Source organism: Nannobrachium achirus (assembly GCF_963921795.1).
Source record: "Nannobrachium achirus genome assembly, chromosome: 15".
Taxonomy (NCBI): domain Eukaryota; kingdom Metazoa; phylum Chordata; class Actinopteri; order Myctophiformes; family Myctophidae; genus Nannobrachium; species Nannobrachium achirus.
In genome coordinates this window covers 59,422,554-59,444,135 of record NC_137822.1, presented here as the reverse complement: position 1 = coordinate 59,444,135, position 21,582 = coordinate 59,422,554, and the positions used below count along the sequence as shown (strand labels likewise).

The 21,582-nt window shown below is 41.9% G+C and overlaps 1 protein-coding gene across 1 annotated transcript in view; it reads left to right on the top strand.

Annotated features, from left to right (window-relative positions):
- The window catches only part of col5a1 (procollagen, type V, alpha 1), a 245,961-nt gene extending 226,610 nt beyond the window's left edge, over positions 1 to 19,351 (top strand). The window contains exons 67-69 of the mRNA XM_080743867.1: positions 3,776 to 3,844; positions 14,459 to 14,692; positions 16,228 to 19,351. Coding sequence (XP_080599993.1) covers positions 3,776 to 3,844; positions 14,459 to 14,692; positions 16,228 to 16,374 — 450 coding nt within the window. The 3' untranslated portion in view covers positions 16,375 to 19,351. The remainder of the gene's footprint in view (positions 1 to 3,775; positions 3,845 to 14,458; positions 14,693 to 16,227) is intronic.
- The last annotated feature ends 2,231 nt before the right edge of the window (positions 19,352 to 21,582 follow it).

The following is a 21,582-nucleotide window of genomic DNA, read 5'->3' as shown; positions in this document are numbered from 1 at the left end:
TGGCAACTAGTAACACATTCATGAAAAAAGAAATCACTTTTGACCACAACAATTAGTGTCATAGCTGTCATAGGCTCCACTCTAAGCTCTGAGAGCTGCTGGGTTCTGCTGGGGAAACTGGACAACAGAGGCATTTCTGCCTAATAGACCCCATGGACAGATCCCAGTTGGATCAATATAAGTGGGGAAATGAGCCTAGAAGTGATTTAGGGAGGAGTTGTCCTTTAAAGGGTCCATGTTGAGTACCAGTGCAGTGCTAGTTTTCTGTTCAACGTGTGATTGTCATTCTCAAGGTCCTGTGTGTGTGTTTAATGTCATTCTTTCCTCCCCCAGTCAGTAAGTGATCTCTGGCCCTCACATTAATTAACTCATTAAAAGCCATTGGCGGTGACAGCCTCAAATCAAATGATCATGCGGCATATAATGATACAAGGAGATCAATCATAATCACGGCAGAGGCTGGCCGTTGGGTTCCGCCGGTCCAATTCTGGTCGACAAAAGAAAGTTAACTCTCCATGGCTGCACAGCAGAGGCGGGTAGAATGGGTTACATTTTGGTTACATTTTGTACTTATTGTACACGCTTGTTACTTTTTTATTTGTATTTTTACTAAACCCATTTTAGACCGGAGGCCTATTCTACAAATGCCTTCTAGATCAGAGCACACTACAAAGGCAGAGTGCAGTAACTACGTTTTCGAATTTCACCAAAAAATGGGTTTAAAAGTGTTACAGCTGATCAGCCAAATGAGATAAAAACATAAAAGTGATATTACACTGATTGTATATCTGTTCTTGAGCTAATTGTTCATCCCCCAATATCATGAAGGCTAATTATGACCTTTGGGCGACACAAATAAGTCGGTGTGTCCGAAAACGTAGTTACTGCACTCTGCCTTTGTAGGGCAGTATTTTTTGGCAAAGATATTTGGTAGAGAGTGAAAAAAGACTATCAAGTATGTATATTATAAGTACATTTTACCAATAGAGGGTTTAAATGGTACCGGATATGCAGCTCGGCAAATAAAAGGTGAATTGATCCCAGTGCATGATGGAGGACGAATTCACGATAAATTTAAATCTTCACAATCTTCGTTTATCAAGATAAACGATAATATCGCTTATCGTCCCATCCCTACCCTAGATACTTTATCACTCTAACTCAATTAATGATTCGGATCGACTATTTTAAAAGTAACAATTTCTTCATCGATATTTTAAAAAGTGACAATCTCTTAACCCTTAAGTTCTGTTCGGGTCATTTTGACCCGTTTTACATTTTCATTTGAAAAAAAAAGGTAGAAGTTTAAATTTTTTCCACCTGAAACTCACTGGCCTTAAAGATTCTTCTGAGATGAACGTGTAAAAAAAATATTTTTGCACTACACCCATGCTACACCCCCCTCATATTTTTTGAACCTTAAGTGCTGTTCGGGTCATTTTGACCCGGAAGCACATAATTATGCACAGAAATACACAGTATTGTGCCAAAACACAGACACACAGCCCCCCCCCCCCCTTCTAACAACCCCTTCCGAAGCCCCCCTGTCTGATTTTCATTTTTTCCTATAAGCATGAGCAATATTGCCCAGTATTAAAAAAAGTAGTTTTTTTACATGAATTCCAGCTAAATCAGTAAAAACGCCTAGCTCGTTCAGTGTTTAATGTGATATAGCAAAGCAGAAATGCAAACATTTACCATATACATCATATGAATTGTTTGGTATTGAGTCAAAGTCAATGTATCATGATGATCTGTTAAGTTAAAATTTATATTAGTGTTGTTTTTTTTAAACCAAATATCCCCCGGGTCAAAATGACCCGAACAGAACGAAGGTGTAGTGAATCTGAACAGAACTTAAGGGTTAATCGAGTACAGTTTGTATAGCCACAGCACTCTACCTACCTCTGTTGCACAGCCCTAATGCTCACAACAGCCAAGCGCCGAGGCTTTGATATCTGCAGCCACTTCGAAGGCTATCGCATCTTAATGAATTCATAATGCGCTAATTAAATTTTCAACAGCAATTAGCGGCGAGCCAATGTTTACACGCTGCAAAACGCAGTGATTTACCGAGGCCCTTCCATCCCGCCTCGGATTGTTTGATCTTCACAACTAAATGCTTTTCCAGGACTGGGAGACTTCCTGAAGGACAAAGAAAAGGAAACGGAGAAGAAGAAGGAGAAAAATAAAAGGCTGCTAGGGAATATCGTTGCTGTCGGGGCGGAAACCTTGTACCTCCACGTTTCATCTCTTTGTTTATAGTTTTTTCGAGGGGGTGTTTGGGTACGCATTATTGCGTATTATTATTTTATGCTTTAACTATTGAAAAATAGCAGATCTGCAAGCTTGCGGCGCGGCACCGAGTGCCATGCTGCGAGCTTGTAGATCTGCTATCTATGAAAAATCGTGAAAATGTGAATTTTGACCCGATTCTAAGTGTCTTTTGAATCCTTCCGAGGTTTTTGGAAATGTTTCTAGTGGATCTCAAACTGTTTCATGTGAAGGACCCCTAAAATGATATGTATTTGGCCAATGACCCCCATCTCAAAATATTGATCGATTGATTGTTCCAGGGACCACCCAGAAGCAAAATTTGAGTTACAAACGTTCGCTTTAAAAATACATTTGCAAACATTTTCACGACGTTTTCAAAAATAGCAGATCTACAAGCTCGCAGCGAGACATTCGGTGCCGCGCTGTGAGCTTGTACATCTGCCATTTTTCAATAGTTAAAGCATTCAATAATTCTTGACAGTGAATGCCTTCAAGTGGCTAAATACAGTATGTATTATTAGACACAATAAGCCGGCGATATCGTTACTACTAGTTTACAGTAACATTACTTGCCCACATCTGCCCATGAAAGATTGCGGTGCATCTTGGGAATGGGCTTATTGTGTCTAAAAAGACATATTTAACCACTTGTACGCATGCCCCCACCCACTGAAATCAACATCATTAAAATCACTAAAACAATAGAAAGCAGTAAATTAAAACATTTTAACACTCATCTCTAATTACAATCTAAAATATGAAACCTTGTTGTGAAAAAAACAAAGTTGTCCTTTAAGCAACAACAAGTAATAACATGAGCTGACTAAATGATAACTACAGTACACACTGGAACGGTTTTTCTTCCATTTTTCTAAAACAGTGTTTGTGACACACAACTGTACAAGGCTTCCGCCCGACAGCGACGACAGCAGTTCTTCTTACCAGAGGGCGTTTGTTTCTTGTTTAACCCATTTAGGCCTAGGATTATTGACTGCTTTAACTATTGAAAAATAGCAGATACACAAGCTCACAGCGCGGCACCGAGTGCCGCGCTGCGAGCTTGTAGATCTGCTATTTTTGAAAAATCATGATTTTTTTTTTGCAAGTCTTTGAATATACTGGAGCAATTAACATATTTTGAGATGGGGGGTCCGCGGGCAAATGCCTGCAATTTCGGGGGTCCTTGACATGAAAAGGTTTGAGTTACAGCATGATTTAGAGGAAGGATTTAGAAGTCGGGTCAAAGATCGGGTCAAAGATATTCAAAGACTTGCACTCATTTTCACGATTTTTCAAAAAATAGCAGATCTACACAAGCTCGCAGCGCGGCACTCGGTGCCGCGCTGTGAGCTTGTATATCTGCTATTTTTCAATAGTTAAAGCATAACATAATGGTTAAAGTGGTTAAAATCTAACGCGACTCGGGCGCGTTCCAGGTATTTGAGAGTTTAACCGCTTGTCTCTGTTCCTCCCTGTCGCCTCCGTGCCTCCCCCCCAGGCTAGACTCACATCCTGGGTAAAGGAGCTCCCTGGGTCCTGGTTCAGTGAATTCAAACGTGGTAAACTGGTAAGCCCCGAACTCTCTTTCCTACCTGTCCCTTTCCCCCCCATCTCCTGAACAACTCTCACTATTTTACAGAGCAAAATGGCAAAATGGCCCAAAGACACCCCAGGCTCATGGTATAGTCACTACAAGAGAGGTTCCCTGGTAAGTGTGTGTTACCCTGGTCTGCGGCTTCAACCAGAAACGCCCGGCTCTTCTTTCTCGGGAGGGGGCCGGGCGTTCTTCTGTTGGGGGCCGCGGGTTCTGCATGGTTAATGGTGGCCGTTTTATCCAGAGTATGTATATTGTTCTCTGGCACATTTTTTTGTTGGCTTGTGGGATGCTGCATTATTATTATTATATGGCAGTTTGCATGGGTTCAGGCATGAGCTGCGTTCACCTTCAGTCCAACACGTGCTACATGGGTGATACTCTCTCACACAGACAGCCAGAGGTCAGACGTAATCCACCACTTGGGTCTTGTTTTTATTCTCTCGTCGTCTCGTGGGCGAGAATAGCCCGTCTACAAGCTCACGCGCGACGCGCCGCCGCTCAGCTTTGTTTTCCACGTTCACAGGTTTATACTGTAGCCGAGGTGTAAGACAAACAAAAAATGTGGGTGAAATTATTTGTCGTAACAAAATTAATCATTTGAAGTTTCAAGAATTGCGGAGAAGAAAAAGCAAACTGGTCAGATATCAATGTGAGCGGTGTGAAATAGATGCATAAAGGGCATGATATACCCAGTGGTCTAAAGTAACTACGTACATTTACTTAAGTACTGTGATTAAGTACACCTTTGAAGTATTTGTACTTAACTTGAGTATTTCCAATTTACTCTACTACATCTCAGACCCAAATATTGTACTTTTACTCCACTGCAATTATTTGAAAACTTTAGTTACTAGTTACTTAAATATAAATTATAATTTATAATCTTATAAAACACACATAAATCACTTTAGCTCTATTTCATACGTAGGCTGTTTGAAAATACGCTCACAACGCGTCGCGATGCGTTGTGAGCTTGTAGATCTGCTATTTTCAAACATTTTGTACTTACTTACTTTTGGTACTTTAAGTACATTTTGATGCCAACACTTTCATACTTTTACTCAAGTCCATTTTGATTCCCGGACTTTTACTTTAACAGAGCATTTCTACACTGCAGTGTTGGTACTTTTACTCAAGTAAAATAATATAGCACTTTTTCCACCACTGGATATACCTGTGTACATAAGGTGTGAGGTTAAAAAATCGCACTGGGATAGTAGATAAAAAAAAAACAATAATAATATTAACTGTGACAGAATCTACAGTCACAGAAACGCACACGGCGCATTGTGAGCTCGTAGAACTGAAAATGTTCGCGCCCCCAAAATCGGGACGCCGGGGCGAAAGTGCTCGCGGGAACTGCAGACCCCAAGTTTTATGTGGTGAAGCGAGACTGCCGACTTGGCGCTTACAGTCGATAGATTAGCAAAGAAAAGAGTTGTTAAGGGCGGCGCTCCCACTCCGTCTTACCTCTGGCTCAGTGAGAGAGCAGCACTTGGACATGACTGACTGCCTTGACATTTTCGCACACATGATTCATAGAACAACGGGCGGATCCGCTGATGGCCCGCCTTTGCAAAATATGGGCGAAAAATACCAAGGAACGAGCGGACCGATCTTGAGTTATAGAGGTCGGCGAATCATAGCCAGAGAATCAGTTATCTTAAAGAGGGAGAGGATGTTAATTCATCTCCACTAGCACAGCCCCGCAGTCACACTCACAGTGTCTCCTGTGTGCACGTGCGTGCGGCGTGTACCTACGCACGCGCGCGCGCGCACACACACACACACACACACACACACACACACACACACACACACACACACATACACACACACACACACACACACACACACACACACACACACACTGTGGTGGAATGTTAATAGTTATATACTCAACTACTGCACCACAACAACTCTAATTCCACTTTTTTTTTAAATACTTTTACTACTACTTCACTACATCTCTAATATGTAAATATTGTGCTTTTCACAAACCACTACAATTAGTGAAAACTTTAGTTACTTGTAACAGACAGTGGTGTAAAGTAACTAAGTGCATTTACTTAATTACAGTTTTGAGGTATTTGTACTTTACTTGAGTATTTCCAGTTTTCAGTACTTTTACTTTTACTCCACTACATCTCAGATCCAAATATTGTACTTTTAACTCCACTAGAATTATTTGAAAACTTTAGATACTAGTTAATAGTATCTAGTTACAGGTATAAATGATAATATTATAAAACATACATTAATCCACTTTAGCCTTATACCTAAGCTATTTCCAAACATTTGTACTTTTACTTTTGGTACTTTAATTATATTTCGATGCCAATACTTTCATACTTTTACTCAAATACATTTTGAATTCCAGACTTTTACTTGTAACAGAGTATTTCTATATTGCGGTATTGATGCTTTTACTTAAGTAAAACATCTGAGTACTCGTTCCACCACTGGTAACAGATTTGTATAATTTCTAATCAAATCAAAAGTAGTTCTACACTGTGGTAACGATACTTCCACTTTTTTTTTTTTTACGTTTTTTTAAGTACTTTTTCCACCACTGACACACGCAAACACACACACACACACACACACACACACACACACACACACACACACACACACACGCACACACACACACACACGCACACGCACACGCACACGCACACAGTTCTTCCGTATCCTTTGGAGTGGAATCGAAGAGCTGAAACCGAAAAGGTCAGGCACTCAGTCAGTCGCCGCCCAGGGGCATTCTGGGTACTCAGTCACTGCTGAACTTGCGGGCTGTGATGATGAAGAGGTAACGTTTCCATGGCGATATGCGGGGAGTGGTGGGGGGATCAAAGCAAGACGACGCTATCGGCTGGAAAACTCGTATGTGCAAAGAAAAAAACTTTCCTTTTTTGTTATTATTTAAAAAGAGGAGAATAGTGAAAATAGCCGATCTACAAGCTCGAGCTTGTAGATCGGCTATTTTCAATACTTTGGTGTGACACTGATTGTCCGATGAAGTAGGGCATTAATTTAACGATAAAATAAAACGTAAAAAGTTGAAATTTGGAGATACGAGTTTTCCGCCCGGCAGCGACATGGAGTAATGGAGTAGCTTGCCTCTCTGCAGATGTCTAAGCCAGTGGCTATCGAACCCTTTCTCATATCAAGGGCGGCTCCCGAAATTAATATGCATTTGGCTGTGGAGTGTGGACCCCCATCTGAAAATTACTTTGTGCCAAGACCGCACACACAAGATTTATGTTCAGAAAAATATTCAAAATTGTTGGAATAATATTAAACAAACTTTGCTGGGGACCCCTTGCAACCCCCCTCAGAGGACCTGCCAGGGGGTCCCCGGACCACACTTTGAGAACCACCGGTCTATGCATATCAGACGAGCGAGGCTACTCCTAAAAGGAACTTTAGCACTGCTACTCCTACTTGACTTTATATATAATTGAAAAAATGTAAAGTAGGCTATTTTTAATTATTTACCACTTAAACTTAGTTGACCAGGGCCCGTGTGGGGCCCCCAGCATAAGAAAGCTGGGGTTTAAGCGGTCAAAAGTTTGCAGTTTACCCATAGTCGGGGGCGTTAGAGAGATAACGTGGTAATTTTGTGCTAATCAGTCTAAAAGCGCCACATTTTGCACAGATGTAGCCCAGGGCATGCTCTAATGATTTAGCTAGGGCGCCCGAGTCGGCGACCTTCGGGGTCGCCACAGCGGCCAAATCAAGTTGGGCTCCCATCGACTTTCTATACAGGAGGAAAATACCCCCCCCCCCCCCCCCCCAAAAAAAAAAAATAAAAATAAATCTGCTTTAAGTAGGATGTGCGGCGTCTAACTAAGCCAACTTGATTTGGCCGCTGTGGCGACCCCGAAGGTCGTCGGCTCGGGCACCCCTAGCTAAATCATTAGAGCAAACCCTGGGCCACATCTGTGCAAAATTTGGCGCTTTTAGACTGATTAGCACGAAATATCCCTAAAGCCCCCGACTAACAGGAATTCTCGAGCAAATATACACATTTTGAAGACGATTCATCTCTTCTGTCATAAGTCAAGTAAGGAGTATTGGTCTAAGATTGGATGATTGTGGGTGTGTGTGTGTGCGCGTGCGCGCGACCAGAGGGAGTCCTAACATGGTGAGGAGGTTGTGTGTGTGTGCTGCATGCGCAGCGTTGCTCTTGCATCGCGTTGCATGCTGCTTTGAACTCTCAGTCAGTCACTGTTTGTCTGAACCAAAGAAAAGAGCGGTGCCTTGAGGAGCTAATGGACCCCCTACTGGTTGGTATGGAAACAGAGGTGTCACATCAAATTCTGGGCCCCGGGTACAAGGATTTAACTGCGGGCCCCCCATGAATGTTCTTCATTGGGGGAGGAGGGGGTTTAGCTCATTTAGACTGGGAACGCATTATTACGCATTATGTTGTGCTTTAACTATTGAAAAATAGCAGATATACAAGTGTATGTCTTGTCTTGTCTTGTCTTGTCTTGTAGATCTGCTATTTTTGAAAAATCTTGGACATTTTGTGCAAGTCTTTGAATGTTTCAAATCCTGCTAAGGTTTTTCGAAAAACCTATGTTTCTATGTCAGCGGTGCTCAAACCTTTTCATGTGAAGGACCCCCAAAATTATATGTATTTGTCCACGGACCCCCATCTCAGAATATGTAGTTCCAGGGACCCCCCCAGAAGCAAAATTTGAGTTGCACATGTTCGCTTGAAAATATATATATATTCAAAGATTTGCACACATTTTCACACATTTTCAAATAGCAGATCTAGATCTAGGATTTGCTATTTTTCAATAGCTAAAGTATAAAATAATGAAGGCCCCTCCACCTTGGGCCCTAGTGACTCAGTCCCACAAATCCTCATGACTTTTCAAACACAGCAGATCTACAGTAGGCCCACGCGCTTGCGAACAACGCTCCCCCACGTGACAAAGGCACGAAGAGGCAGAATTCAATCTTGTGTGCGGCCAATTAAAATAACATACTGAATCATTCTCAGTGCGATAATTAGATTTTTTTTCTTTTTTGCATGTTTTACCACAAATGGCCCACACATCACAATTACAGTTTACATAATTTATTAATCGCAGCTGAAATGAGTTTCAGTGTAATTACGGTTGAATCGTTGAAGGCAGCAGCATCAATAATCTGGTCAGGCCCTGATGAGGGCGGATTTGATTTTGTCTACTAAAACTATGACGAAAAATGTCTTTGACTGACGAAAACTAAACAAAAACTAAGCTATGGCGACTAAAACTAATATAACTAATAAACACATTGACAATTTTGTCAACATGTACAAACTAGACTTGAACTGTTAGGGAGGGACTAGCGGAGAAGAGATCCAGTAGAGCTAAAAGACAAGTCATTTTATGTTTGGTTGTGTACCGGAGTTGCGCTCTGAAAGTAGCCGATCTACAAGCTCACAACGCGACGCATTGTGACGCCGTTGTGAGCTTGTAGATCGGCTACAAGCTCACAAGCGTGCAACCAAGTGTAAAACCTGCCATTACGATGCCATCAAGGCCCGCCAAAATACACTTTAGTCGACAAAAATAACTGTAGATTTAGTTGACTAAAACAGGACTAAAAATAAATGGAATTGTATTCAAAAGACAAATGACTAAATCTAAACAGAGTACCTCTGTATTTCAGTATTGATACTTTTATTTTATTTATGTTAAAGTGTACCTTTCCGCCACTGCACTCTAGGATTTCGCTGCGTGTGCGAGCTATATAGTTCAAACCCCAATGAAGCCTCTAGAGCCTGGACTCCTTAACCCTGTACGACCCAAAAACCGAAATACTTACCAATACCAAAAATAACATTACAGGCATTTTACTTATGTCTTTGAGAAATATAGCTTCAGTGAAAAAGTGAGGTGTTGTTCGTCCAGACTCTGGACTCCAGAGATCTTGAAGTTGAGTGAATGTCAGCCTCTGTGGGGGGTATTTACTATGTATATGCAAATATCCTGGCCAATGCCGTTGTAATACTAAACAATAGGATCCAATGGTGATGTTTAGGTCAGGGGTTTCCCAAACTTTTTTGTCTCAGGGCACCCCATGAATATTTGTTTTAATCCGAGGCACCCCTACATTATAATTTTCACTCCCAGCACCTTATATTTATAGCATATCGTCGTCGTTGGGTGGAAACCTTGTATGTCCAAAACCGTTCGTTTTGTATTTATCATCCATAAAATGTACTAAACTAGTGAAAACAGCAGATCTACAAGCACACCTGTGTGCTTATAGTTCGGCTGTTTTCACTAGTTTTTTTGTGCGACGGTCTTGTATGATGAAGCACATTTGAAACTTGGAGATACGAGGTTTCTGCCCGACAGTGACGATATTTTAGTGATTATGTTGCGAGGAAAACGTTGAGATAATAGCCATTTTGGTTAGAACTGACTAAAAATAACTTTTTTCAAGTGTCCAAATAAATTCCAAATATTATCAAATTATCTCGCGGCACCCCTGGACTGCCGTCACGGTACCCCAGGGTGCCCCGTCACCCACTTTGAAAACCCCTGGTTTAGGTGGTAGGGGGAGCAAAAATAAAATCATTTAAACCTTTTTTGTGGATAAAATACAAATGTTGTGATATTGCAACAGTGGGTCCTACAGGGTTAACCTCCCCCCTTTGATGCATGCGTTACCTGACTCGCTGTCTTTGACGAATGGGGATTAACGTCGCACTCGCTTACCGGCGCCGCGCATTATGAATAATGATGCAAAACACGCTCTCCCCGCGCTGACAAAGCTGACAGGGCCCCGGCTCCGGCTCGTTCCTCGCACCTGTACCCCCGGCAAACATTTGTGCAAGAGAAATGCACACGCGTCAAACCGGAGCTGGGGATGAATTGCGCGGCTCGTGCCGCCGCTGCCGCATCACTATGAGAAAGTGTGACCGTCATCTCATGATTTAGACCTCCAGGGCCACCGGAGAGGCCCGTGCGCGAGTGACTGTACATCACTCTGCCTCTTAACCCGTAAAGACCCGGAACCGCTTTAACCGCTATTTTATGCTTTAACTATTGAAAAATAGCAGATATACAAGCTGGCAGCGCGGCACCGAGTGCCGCGCTGCGAGCTTGTAGATCTGCTATTTTTGAAAAATTTGTGCAAGCCTTTTTGACCCCGATTCTATAAATGTCTTCCGAATCCTTCTAAGGTTTTTTGAAAGACGCGTGTTTCTACGTCAGTGGTGCTCAAACCCTTTCATGTCAAGGACCCCCAAAATGATATATGTGTTTGGCCACGGACCCCCCCATCTCGGTATATTTAGTTCCAGGGACCCTCATCAGCAAAATTTGAGTTACAAATGTTCGCTTAAAAAAAATGATATATTCAAAGATTTGCAAAACAAAAATCACTTTTTTTTTTCCAAAATAGCAGATCTACAAGCTCGCAAACATGATATGTATTTGGCCGCCGACCCCGCCATCTCAAAATATTTTGTTCCAGGGACCCCCCCAGAAGCAAATATTTTAGTTAAAATGTTCACTTTAAACGACACATAAATCTAATGATTTGAACACATTTTTTTCACGATTTTTGAATAGCCAGAGAAATCTAAAAAACTACACAACAGATCCTTTCCCCGGTCTCGTTGGGTTAATGGCGCGCGTGTCTTGAAATACTGCTGTCAATAAGGCAACACTATCAGACGTCACCTAGAAATACTGGCAATATAAAAACCCAGCCCACGGCACACACACAAAAAAAGAATTACCATGCACAAATTAAAATACCCGAATGTGTCCCGGGAGATGCATGCGCCGTCAATATCTGATGGCGTGTGGGGGGTGTAATTTGGATTCATGTGGTTATAGGAGATGCCAGCGTTGCCTCTAGCTAGCGTCTTGCGGTTGTGGTTTATTGTTTATTTGGATCTCCATTACAGTTCCGGGGTTCACTCGAAATACCCACGTTACATTAACAGTTTTTAATTTCAAGGGCCCCTAGTTTTATTTTACTTTTACAAGTCTCTGGGACTCCAATCTTCACTGTGAAATCAGTTAATTTAGCTCTGAGAGTGAGCAAATGGAACCGAATGGACCCGTTCCATTTGCTCGCTCTCAAGCAGGGACGTGCTGGCCATTGGGAAAAGCGGGACAACTCGCGAACGGGCCGGTCCAGGCCGGCCATTAGGAAAAAATGAAAAAAATAAAATGTTGGCCTTTGTTCCTGGGCGGCCAAAAAGTAAATCGTCACTGTCGGGCAGAAACCTTGTATCTCCAAGTTTCAAATGTGTACATTTTTTCGCGAAGCCCTGCTTCACCATACAAGGCTGTCGCACAACAGCCGATCTACAAGCACACAACGCCTCGCGGTACGAGGCATTGTGTGCTTGTAGATCGGCTGTTTTCCCTAGTTTTAATCATTTTTAAAATGATAAATACAAAACAAACAGTTTTGGACATACAAGGTTTCCACCCGACACCGACGAAATGTAACTCATGTAATTGGCCCACTGGCTTGTCACTTGTCATGATCTGAAATGGCAAATCTTTGAGTAGCAGCAGTGCTATAGAGAGAGATCTCTCTCTATAGCGCGCAATGAGGGCCTCTCCAACTCTTTTTCCCGGGCTGAATCAGGGGCCCAGCACGTCCCTGCTCTCAAGAGTAACAGTTGCCCTTAAGGGAGAAGCAATGCATTACCCAGTGGCGTATTCAGCAGCCGCTGCCTACCTCGTGTGATCTGATACCAGCCTAAATTAGAAAATCTAAATTGACGGAAAACATTTCCATTGTGTAAAGTCCTTACTGGACAGTATAATATGGACCGAGAGGGCCTCGAATAACAGCCCAGTTCCCCAAATTTTTTTTTTTGCTCAATCAGTTCCTTGTCCATTCACGGGTAGGCGGCCAATTAATCAACTCGCTCATAGGGATGCAATTAATGTCAAGGACCCCTAGAATTATATGTATTGGACCGTGGACCCCCATCTCAAAATATTATCTTCCAGTGACCCTGAGAAAGAAAGGTTTTAGTTAGAAAATGTTCGCCTATTCAAAGATTTGCAATAATTTGCACGATTTTTCAAATATAAGAAAAAAAGATGCGTTCCCGGTCTAAAATGGAAAAGCAAAAAGAGAGAAATCAAAACAAATCAAATTCTAGTGTCAGCCTAACAAGCCCCGTCAACAAGTTCACAGGAACAGCAGGCCCTTAAAAGTTCCCAGTAACAGCATCCCATAATTACAGTATAAAGAAGTTTAAGACCTACACAAACCCCAAATATCCTCTTGCCACTCCAGGAAACAGTACTCTGGGGCTACCGTACTCAGAAACGCAGATGCGAGAGACATAACCGAGCCATTAAATGGATATTTCACTTTCAAAAAAACGTTTGGTAATTTTATCGTCTAATCAGGCTTTTATGAACACCCTGAACAGATTTTAATTTGATTGATTCAATATTTAGATATTTGATGTAAATGTTACCAGGCCCTACTCCCACAGGATGCCTCCCCATACACACCCATTGTAATTTCAAACTCCATTTTAACCATGATAGATTCATCAAAAACACGAATTATTTGTTCTGGTGAGTCATATTACCCTCCTAATACGTGAGCAGGCCGTTTTTTTCGATAACTTTTTTTCATTTATTTTTAATTATTTTATTTTATTAATTTTTTTCCATTTTCCCAAAGAATTATTAAAACTAAATGAAAAAATGTATAAAAAAATCACGGCCTGCTCACATATTAGGCGGGTATTATGATTCACCAGAAAAAAATAATGGGTGTTTTTAACACATCGGACGCCCACGTGGTTTTGATGTCTTAATTTGCTGGTGCCCATGGCAACGCGTCATTTTACCTACCGGCGAGTACTGGCGAGAAAAGTAATCCGAGTAAATGTAATCCGAGTATGTCCTATTTTATCATTTCTAAGCCACAGTGTTTGTGTTACGGCATGTAGAAGAGGCTGCCGTTTTGAGAAAAAAATGAAAAAAGGAAGAGAATCCGGAGAAAACAGCATTTTTGTGCAGCCGCTAAACAGGAAGTCAACGAGACACACAGCACGTCCGGGTGACGTAATTGCGCGCTGCATGTTGGGAAATGGAGTTTGTTTCATCACCGCGGTAGCCAAGTGCAGTAGCTACAGTACAGTATAGTTTACTGTACAACGCGTCAAACGCGTCGTGGGCCTCCAGCTACATCAAAGAAATTGACTTGTAGACACCACGTGGGCATCCGATGTGTTAATGAATCTATAATGGTTAACAAGGAGTTTGAAGTCACAATGGGTGTGTATGGGGAGAAGCCCTGGAGGAGGAGGGCCTGATAACATTTACATCAAATATCTAAATATCGAATCAAGCAAATTAAAAACCCTGTTCAGGGTGTTCATAAAAGCCTCATTAGACGTTTAAATACCAAACGTTTATTTTTAAGTGAAATATCCCTTTAGGACCTTTCTCTTATCATGGTGTATAACGGAAGGTCACGTACGTAACCATGGTTTTCTTAGTTTAGGAGAAATGCACTGCTTATATCTATCTTTTTTTCCGTTTGTTCTTTGTTTCTCTTTCCCCCGACGCGCAGCTCTCCTACGTGGACGCGGAGGGCAACCCCATCGGCGTGGTGCAGATGACCTTCCTGCGGCTGCTGAGCGCGGCGGCGCGGCAGAACCTGACGTACAACTGCTACCAGACGGTGGGCTGGCACGACGCCGAGCAGGACAACCACGACAAGGCCATCCGCTTCCTGGGCTCCAACGACGAGGAGATGTCCTACGACAACAACCCCTACATCAGGGCCATATCCGACGGCTGCGCGGTAAGTCGTCCCCCTTTCCCACTGTGTGCACGCAGGGATGTCACACCAAATAGCAGATCTACAAGCTCACAGTGCGGCACTGAGTGCCGCTCTGTGAGCTTGTAGATCTGCTATTTTTGAAAATCTTGAAAATTTTTCAAATCCCTTTTTTTTTCTTTTTTTTTTTTAAACCTATGTTTCTATATCAGTGGTGCTCAAACCTTTTCATGTGAAGGACCCCCACAATAATATGTATTTGGCCACGGACCCCCATCTCAAAATATTTACTTCCAGGGACCCCCCAGAAGCAAAATCTGAGTTACAAATGTTGGCTTAAAAAATACATACATTCAAAGATCTGCACACATTTCACAACTTTTCAAATAGCAGATATACAAGCTCGCCGCGCGGTGAGCTTGTATATCTGCTATTTTTCAATAGCTAAATAGCTATAAAATAATTAAGGCCCCTCCACCTTGGGCCCTGGTAACTCAGTCCCACCCCCCCCCCCCCCCCCCCTGTGTGCGCACGTGTGTGTGTATTACTGTATTAGAGATGGCCTGAACCTTTGACCCTAGCCTAGAGGCTTAGCCTTTATGACTGCCATTTATGGTTGTTTATAGTCTGCTCACGGCCATCAGAGTAGCTTACCTTTGCGATTTTATAGAAAAACAACCATCCATTATGTCCAATCGCGGTCTCGTGTAAAAGACGGACGCATCTCTCACAGTCGCGGGAAAAAAAAGTATGGGAGGCGCCATTACGAAGCGAGAGACTCAGACAGAAATAGAGAAAGTAGATGAAAAAACTACCAGAAAATTATCCCGCCGCCATTATTGTTTATGTACGTTTATTGTTTAAGATGGTGTTACTGGTGCGGATTCTCCAGCAGGGTAAAAGAATAGTTGGTTAAATATTCTGGAAATGTTTTGGAAATGTTTGGGAAATTCATTGGTTAAAATGTAGTCATATCCTATGCCAGCAAAAAGCGGCTTACCTTTGCGATGTTATAGTAGATAGATAGACGTTTTTTATTTTTATTTTTATTTTTTTTGATTGTGCAACATGCACTTTGGCGGACCTGGCAGCAGAGGGCGGCGTCATGCAAGAATTAATGTGAATTTGGCCGTTCTGAGTTGCCATCCATTGAGACCAGTCACTCGCCACAAAGCCACAGGGCCAGAGAAATCAACAAGGAAGTGAATTGGTCTCCGTTGATGTTAACGCATAATGGATTTTTTAGAGCATCATTGCGGCAGATGTGTTCACTGTACACTGCGGCGCGACCCCTCATCAGCTTACGGACATCAACAAGGTAAACGAACGAACGGCCGTATGGGCGACGAGCGATGTTCAGAATTGGGGCAAACGGTAACGTCCGTAGCAGTAAAACAGTTAATAAGTCAAGTACTATGTGCGATTTCAAAGTAGTGGGTGGCACAAAAAGTGTTTTTGAAGTGTTCGATATTTTGCGGTAAAGTATACTTTTATTAGGTAACTCTTTCTCATACTGTATTTGTTTTGTTTTTCTTCTCCCCTCCCCCTCTCTCCAACAGTTGAAAAAGGGTTATGAAAAGACTGTACTTGAGATCAACACGCCAAAGGTGGAACAGGTGCCATTCGTCGACATCATGTTCAACGACTTTGGCGGCACCACGCAGAAGTTCGGATTCGAAGTGGGCCCCGTCTGCTTCGTCGGCTAAGACTGTTGTTTACTGAACAAAAAATGGAGAAAAAAGCATATTTTTGTTTTCTCAGAAACACAACACAGGAATAGGACTTATATTTGTAAAAAAAAGAAAAAAAAAGAAAGAAAGAAAGAAACTTTTTTTTCTCCCAAGAGCAACAAGCGTGAGCACAAAAAGAAAATCGACATACATTGAAACGGAAAAAATAGGAAACGGAAACGGATAATTTAAACAAAGCAACCTTGAAACCTCAGTGTGCCTTCTCCATCACATGCAAGTTTTGAAAACGTCCTGACCACGCGGCCCCCGCCCACCCCGATCCCGACCACCACGGCCCGCTCCGGCCGTCTCGGCCCCCCATTTCGACTGACCTAGATCAATCTGTCCCCCGCCACCCCCTGCAGGCCACCGTGAGAACTGCACAAAGGTTCTCACAAAATGTCTCATGGACAGCGTGTGATCGAGCTGTTCTCTTCAGCTTCGATCACGTTCTCTTTCTCCACCCTCTCTCTGTCTCTCATTGGTATTGTTTGATCACTCAGTTCTTTTTTGGGAGCTTCGTTTTGTGCATAATTGTCTCCCCATTCTCTGGAATGGAGCTTTTATATAAATATATATAAATATTTTTTGTGTGTTTTGTAAGTACATTCTGTATATTTTTCTTCTTCTTCCTGATAACATTTTTTTTTTATTGGTTCTTGGCTTCAAAACATGCATGTGACGTTCTCAAGTGTGACGTAGGAGATGATGATTATGGTTATTGCAATACAACTAAATTCGAGAAAGGTATCTGAAAAGTGAGGAATTCCATTTGTAAATGTATTTTTTAAAACGGAAAGGAAAAGAGAATACAAAAAAAAAATCCCAGTAAGTGCTGTCTTGTTGCAGGTGTGCCGTACACCCTATTGTAATTTAAGAATGGAATGGAAATAAAAGACAAAAAAACAAAGTTCTGTGATACTTATGTGACAAATGATTTGCATCAAAGAAAGAACGAGAAAAGAAACATTCCCCTGGTGTCCTCTCGGAACAGAATCCCAATTCTTGTGGCAGTTGAAGATATTATTAACTTAAATAAACAAACCGTTTCTTTGATTATTATTATTATTTTTTTTGTTCTTCATCAAAATGCTTAACGAATCGATCCAGCTATGCAATGGGAGATGACGTCACGTTTCAAATGAAAACACAAAAAGAAATCACGAAAAACTTAGGTGCTATTTTCCTCTCTCCACTGTGGTGCTATGTATTTTCTTAAGTTAGTGTTGTTTGAATGGAAGAGTCGTCGGCTGCCCGAAAGCCCGACTCGACACTTCGCCACACGACGGCGTCTCGCGGCGGAAAAAACGCCGACCTACACGCTGGTGGCGTGTTGCCGCGCGACACCGTCGTGCAACGGTAGCCTCGCATAGCCCGACGAATCTGCCTTTTGCAAAGAAAATGTGCGCTCTGCAGGTTAGGTCTGGTCCTGCTCGTTTATTCAAATTTGTCACAGCTCTCAACTCGCGGGGAACCAACCAGGGGCCCAGTATGCAAATGTAGGGCGGGCTTTAGGTCGTGAGGAACCAACCAGAGCCCAGTATGCAAATGTAGGGCCCTGAAAATGCATCGAGAAGAACCAGACTCTTATGTGATAGTAGTCCCGGCTATGCGAGGCTCCCGCAAACGGAGCATAAATTAGGCATTGACCATCACTTCTGACAAGAAAATCTTTGTTGCGCCTGTATTTATATTAATGGGTGTTTCTGCATGCCACCCCCCCTCCCCCCATATCCATTCCTAGATACAGCTAGTACATAATATCTGCATACAGCTTTTTTACTTTCTATTTCTGTGGACCACACAAATAGCAAATCCAGTAGCGTCCGAATCTCGCAACAATTTTTGGCATGTGCTCAGGAAAAAAACAAGGAGGAGAAAAAAAGGAAAGAAAAAGAGATTGTATGTGGTTGTTGAATGTGATGCTACTAATTTCTGGCTGCAGATGTAAGGGCAGAAACAAACGAGAAAAAAAAGAAGCAAAATGGCACTGCTGTGTTTGCATATCACGGCTCCAAGACAATGCAATTTGCGTCTCACTGTCGAGTGGTGCGTGCCATTGATTTTACCTGTGTTCTTTCTGGTGTTTGAGCGGTGGACAAATGTCTGATGTTGTAGTGGTACCCAAATGGTATCTCTCCTTTTGGTAGTCCAAAGCACATGGCCAATTTAAGTTTCAGTTTCATTCATGAAACCAACCCTCCCACCAAAGGTGTTCTTTTATATTATATATATATATATATAGCTTTAAGTGCCACAATGGCTTAGAATTTAGTCGTTGTTTTTTTTTGTTTTTTTGGAAACAAAACAAAATCAAAAAAAGCTTTGTATTTCCTTCTGATTTAGATCTGTTCTGCAATAATAATAATAATAAAAAGACAAAGAAAAGCTGCTTATAAAGTAGAGGCAATACATTAGCCAGAATGGAAGCTTGTTTATCAATGGTTTGGATATCCAAATATTTGTTGGTCTACTTTTATTGCCCTTTAATGTAGTTCTCCTTTTGTTCAAACTATGCACTCGACCTGCCTGTGACCACTATAGCATCTATCTACCACAGAACTTCAACAGCCCCCTCCGCAAAGTAGTTTGTTGCTGTTAGCTTAATGATCTTTACCTTCAGATTTGTGACTTGAACCGTTTCTGTTAAGATAAACTCAATATGCTTGTAGATCTTCAGCTTTAATTTTATTTTTTTATTTTATTTTTTTTCCATTGTGATGCAATATGCCAAAATTTTACACTCTGCTCTCGGTAAGAAAAGAAAAAGAAAAAAAGACGACCAATTTTGTAAATTTTCAGAACCAGCGGTGATGCTGCCACTCTTTTTTGTTTCGTTTTGTAGTTTTATGTCTTGTCTGTTTTTGATTGTTTTGTTTGTTTTTTGCAGTCTTGTCAAACCTGTGTAAGGATACGAGAGGATAGAAGATATATTGGTTTTATTGTCAATAAATTCAAGTTTACTGTGGCCACCCCCCACTCTTGTATGTCTTTTGAAGCATTAAAACCTATCTGTATGCATGAAATTGTAAAGCTTTTTCTCTTGTTATATTTTAGAATGACATGATCTCATAAATCATTTTAAATCACCAAAACCACATCCTTTTGCTAGACTATATGAATGAAAGGTCATGTCCGTACTTGTGAAGTGGAGAGAGAGAATGGTGATATTGTAACTCTCTGTCAAAGCCAATGTTCATTTTGTAGTATATTTATTGTATTATTTAAAAAAACAAAAATAAATGTTAAATGATACCATAGCGTAAAGTGTAAAAGGCCCGATCTTTACATTCACAGAGGAAGACAAAATTGATTGTCAGAAAGGTTTTTTAGTTGCCATATCAAATCCATTTTAGTCTGGTCAGTGGTCAACCTTTGGTCAACAGTGGTCTGTTGGCTGCCACCTAAAGATTATACATAAGCGAATGATGACGGTGCCCCTGTGCTGAAATAGCCTGGCGTTGCTCATAATAATTCCTCACTGCATGTCGGATATTAGTCTGGACTCACAAGCAGAATTTTTATTTCCAAGGGGTGGTTTAAAAAAGGTCAAAGTGACATGCTCTTAATTGCTCCTTTTGAACTAAAAAGGGGTTGTGAACTGCGGTAATTGACTGAGCCATACAAGTGTCAATAGCTCGTTAGTGTTCTCTCTTATCAATGAAATCATCAAAGACTACGACCTGTTTGATGTCTGTAATAGAGTGGAGGGGGGAATGTGTTTATATACAAACAGACTCGCCTGATTGGCTGAATGGTTCTGAACCAGGCCACCACCCACCACGTGCCCCAAGCCTACAGCCCTGATTGGCTAACACTTTCTGGTGGCTGGTGGAAATAGAATCTCTATCGATGGGTTCCAGACCACACAACACCACCACTACCACCAGGGGGTGGTGTTGTGCGGTCTTATGAAAGTGTCAGTTGGGTTTCCCGTGCAACTCTTCACTGTTGCTGAGCCAAGCAATATGCACAGCAGCCATATTGGAGAGAAGTTGGGTCTCTTCTCACTTTCTTCAAAGGTGTTACTTTCTAAAGGTGTTACTGTAGCACAGGGGTTCTAAAACCTTTTATTTCAAGGACCTCCATGACTCTGGGACTCTGGGAACCATTTGGTTCCATTTGTACACTCTTGGAGTTACACACCGTTTAAGGGGTCATTTGGACCCTAACCTTAACTCTAATCCTGGACTACACTTTGAGACCCACTGGTGTAGCAGAGTGTTTCCAGTAAGCCAACATGCAAAATAGCAGTACTGGAAAAGAGCCTTCATTAGTATCATTGCCTGTGAAGGAAGTGATAAGAGATGGGAGAGTGTTTTTTTGCAGGTCTTTCAGTCCGAGTGTATCAAAAAAGCAACTGGGTTAAGGCAGCGGAAGCTTGTGATTGGCTGCGCGGAGGTGCCGAAAGTCGGGGGGATGGAGATACCCCTAAACCTAACCTTAACCCAAACCCTAACCTCAGTAGAACTAACGCTGGTGAAATGCTAACTTGCCAACGCTGGTGAATGCTAACCTGGTGAATGTTAAACTGGTCGGACCGACGGTGCTTAACCCAGTTGCTTTTTTGATACACTCGGACTGAAAGACCTGCAAAAAACAATCTCCAGAGAAGTAACCTCGCCTCACCAGTAACCTCGCCTCAGATTTCTTTTCTATGGTTTACTCACGCCATGGAGACTTGTGTTCGTTACAACGGGCCGTTGATCCGTTCTAGGCGGAAACCACAAGCAGAAGCAGCGGCGTCGCTTTGCTTTGTTTCCCTCCGCTTGTTTCCCCAATCCCTATTAAAATGCTCGAGTAGCCTAGTGTAGTCTTGCCAATCGCTACGAGTTGGACCAAAAGATATGTTTATACCAAATGAATTTTTCGAAAGCAAAACTACGCCGCATCAAGGGGTTTATTAGGTAGGCCCTAAAAGTCCTTGAGTGCAGGGGAATATTTTGGGTTAAAACTGAATCCGGTTTGATAGTTCCGGCCAAAGTGTAGTCCGTCTAGGACTACAACATGACGTAAAGTGGTTTCCGCTCCCGACAGGGGTATCAATTGGGTATGGGAGGGGTATGCAGCTGCAGTTACTTTTAAATATGAATCCATGAATGTTCTGGTTATTATGTTGTTGAATTACAGTAAAATAACTACAAATGCAAAATGTAACAAAATGGTCACTTTAACAAGGTATTA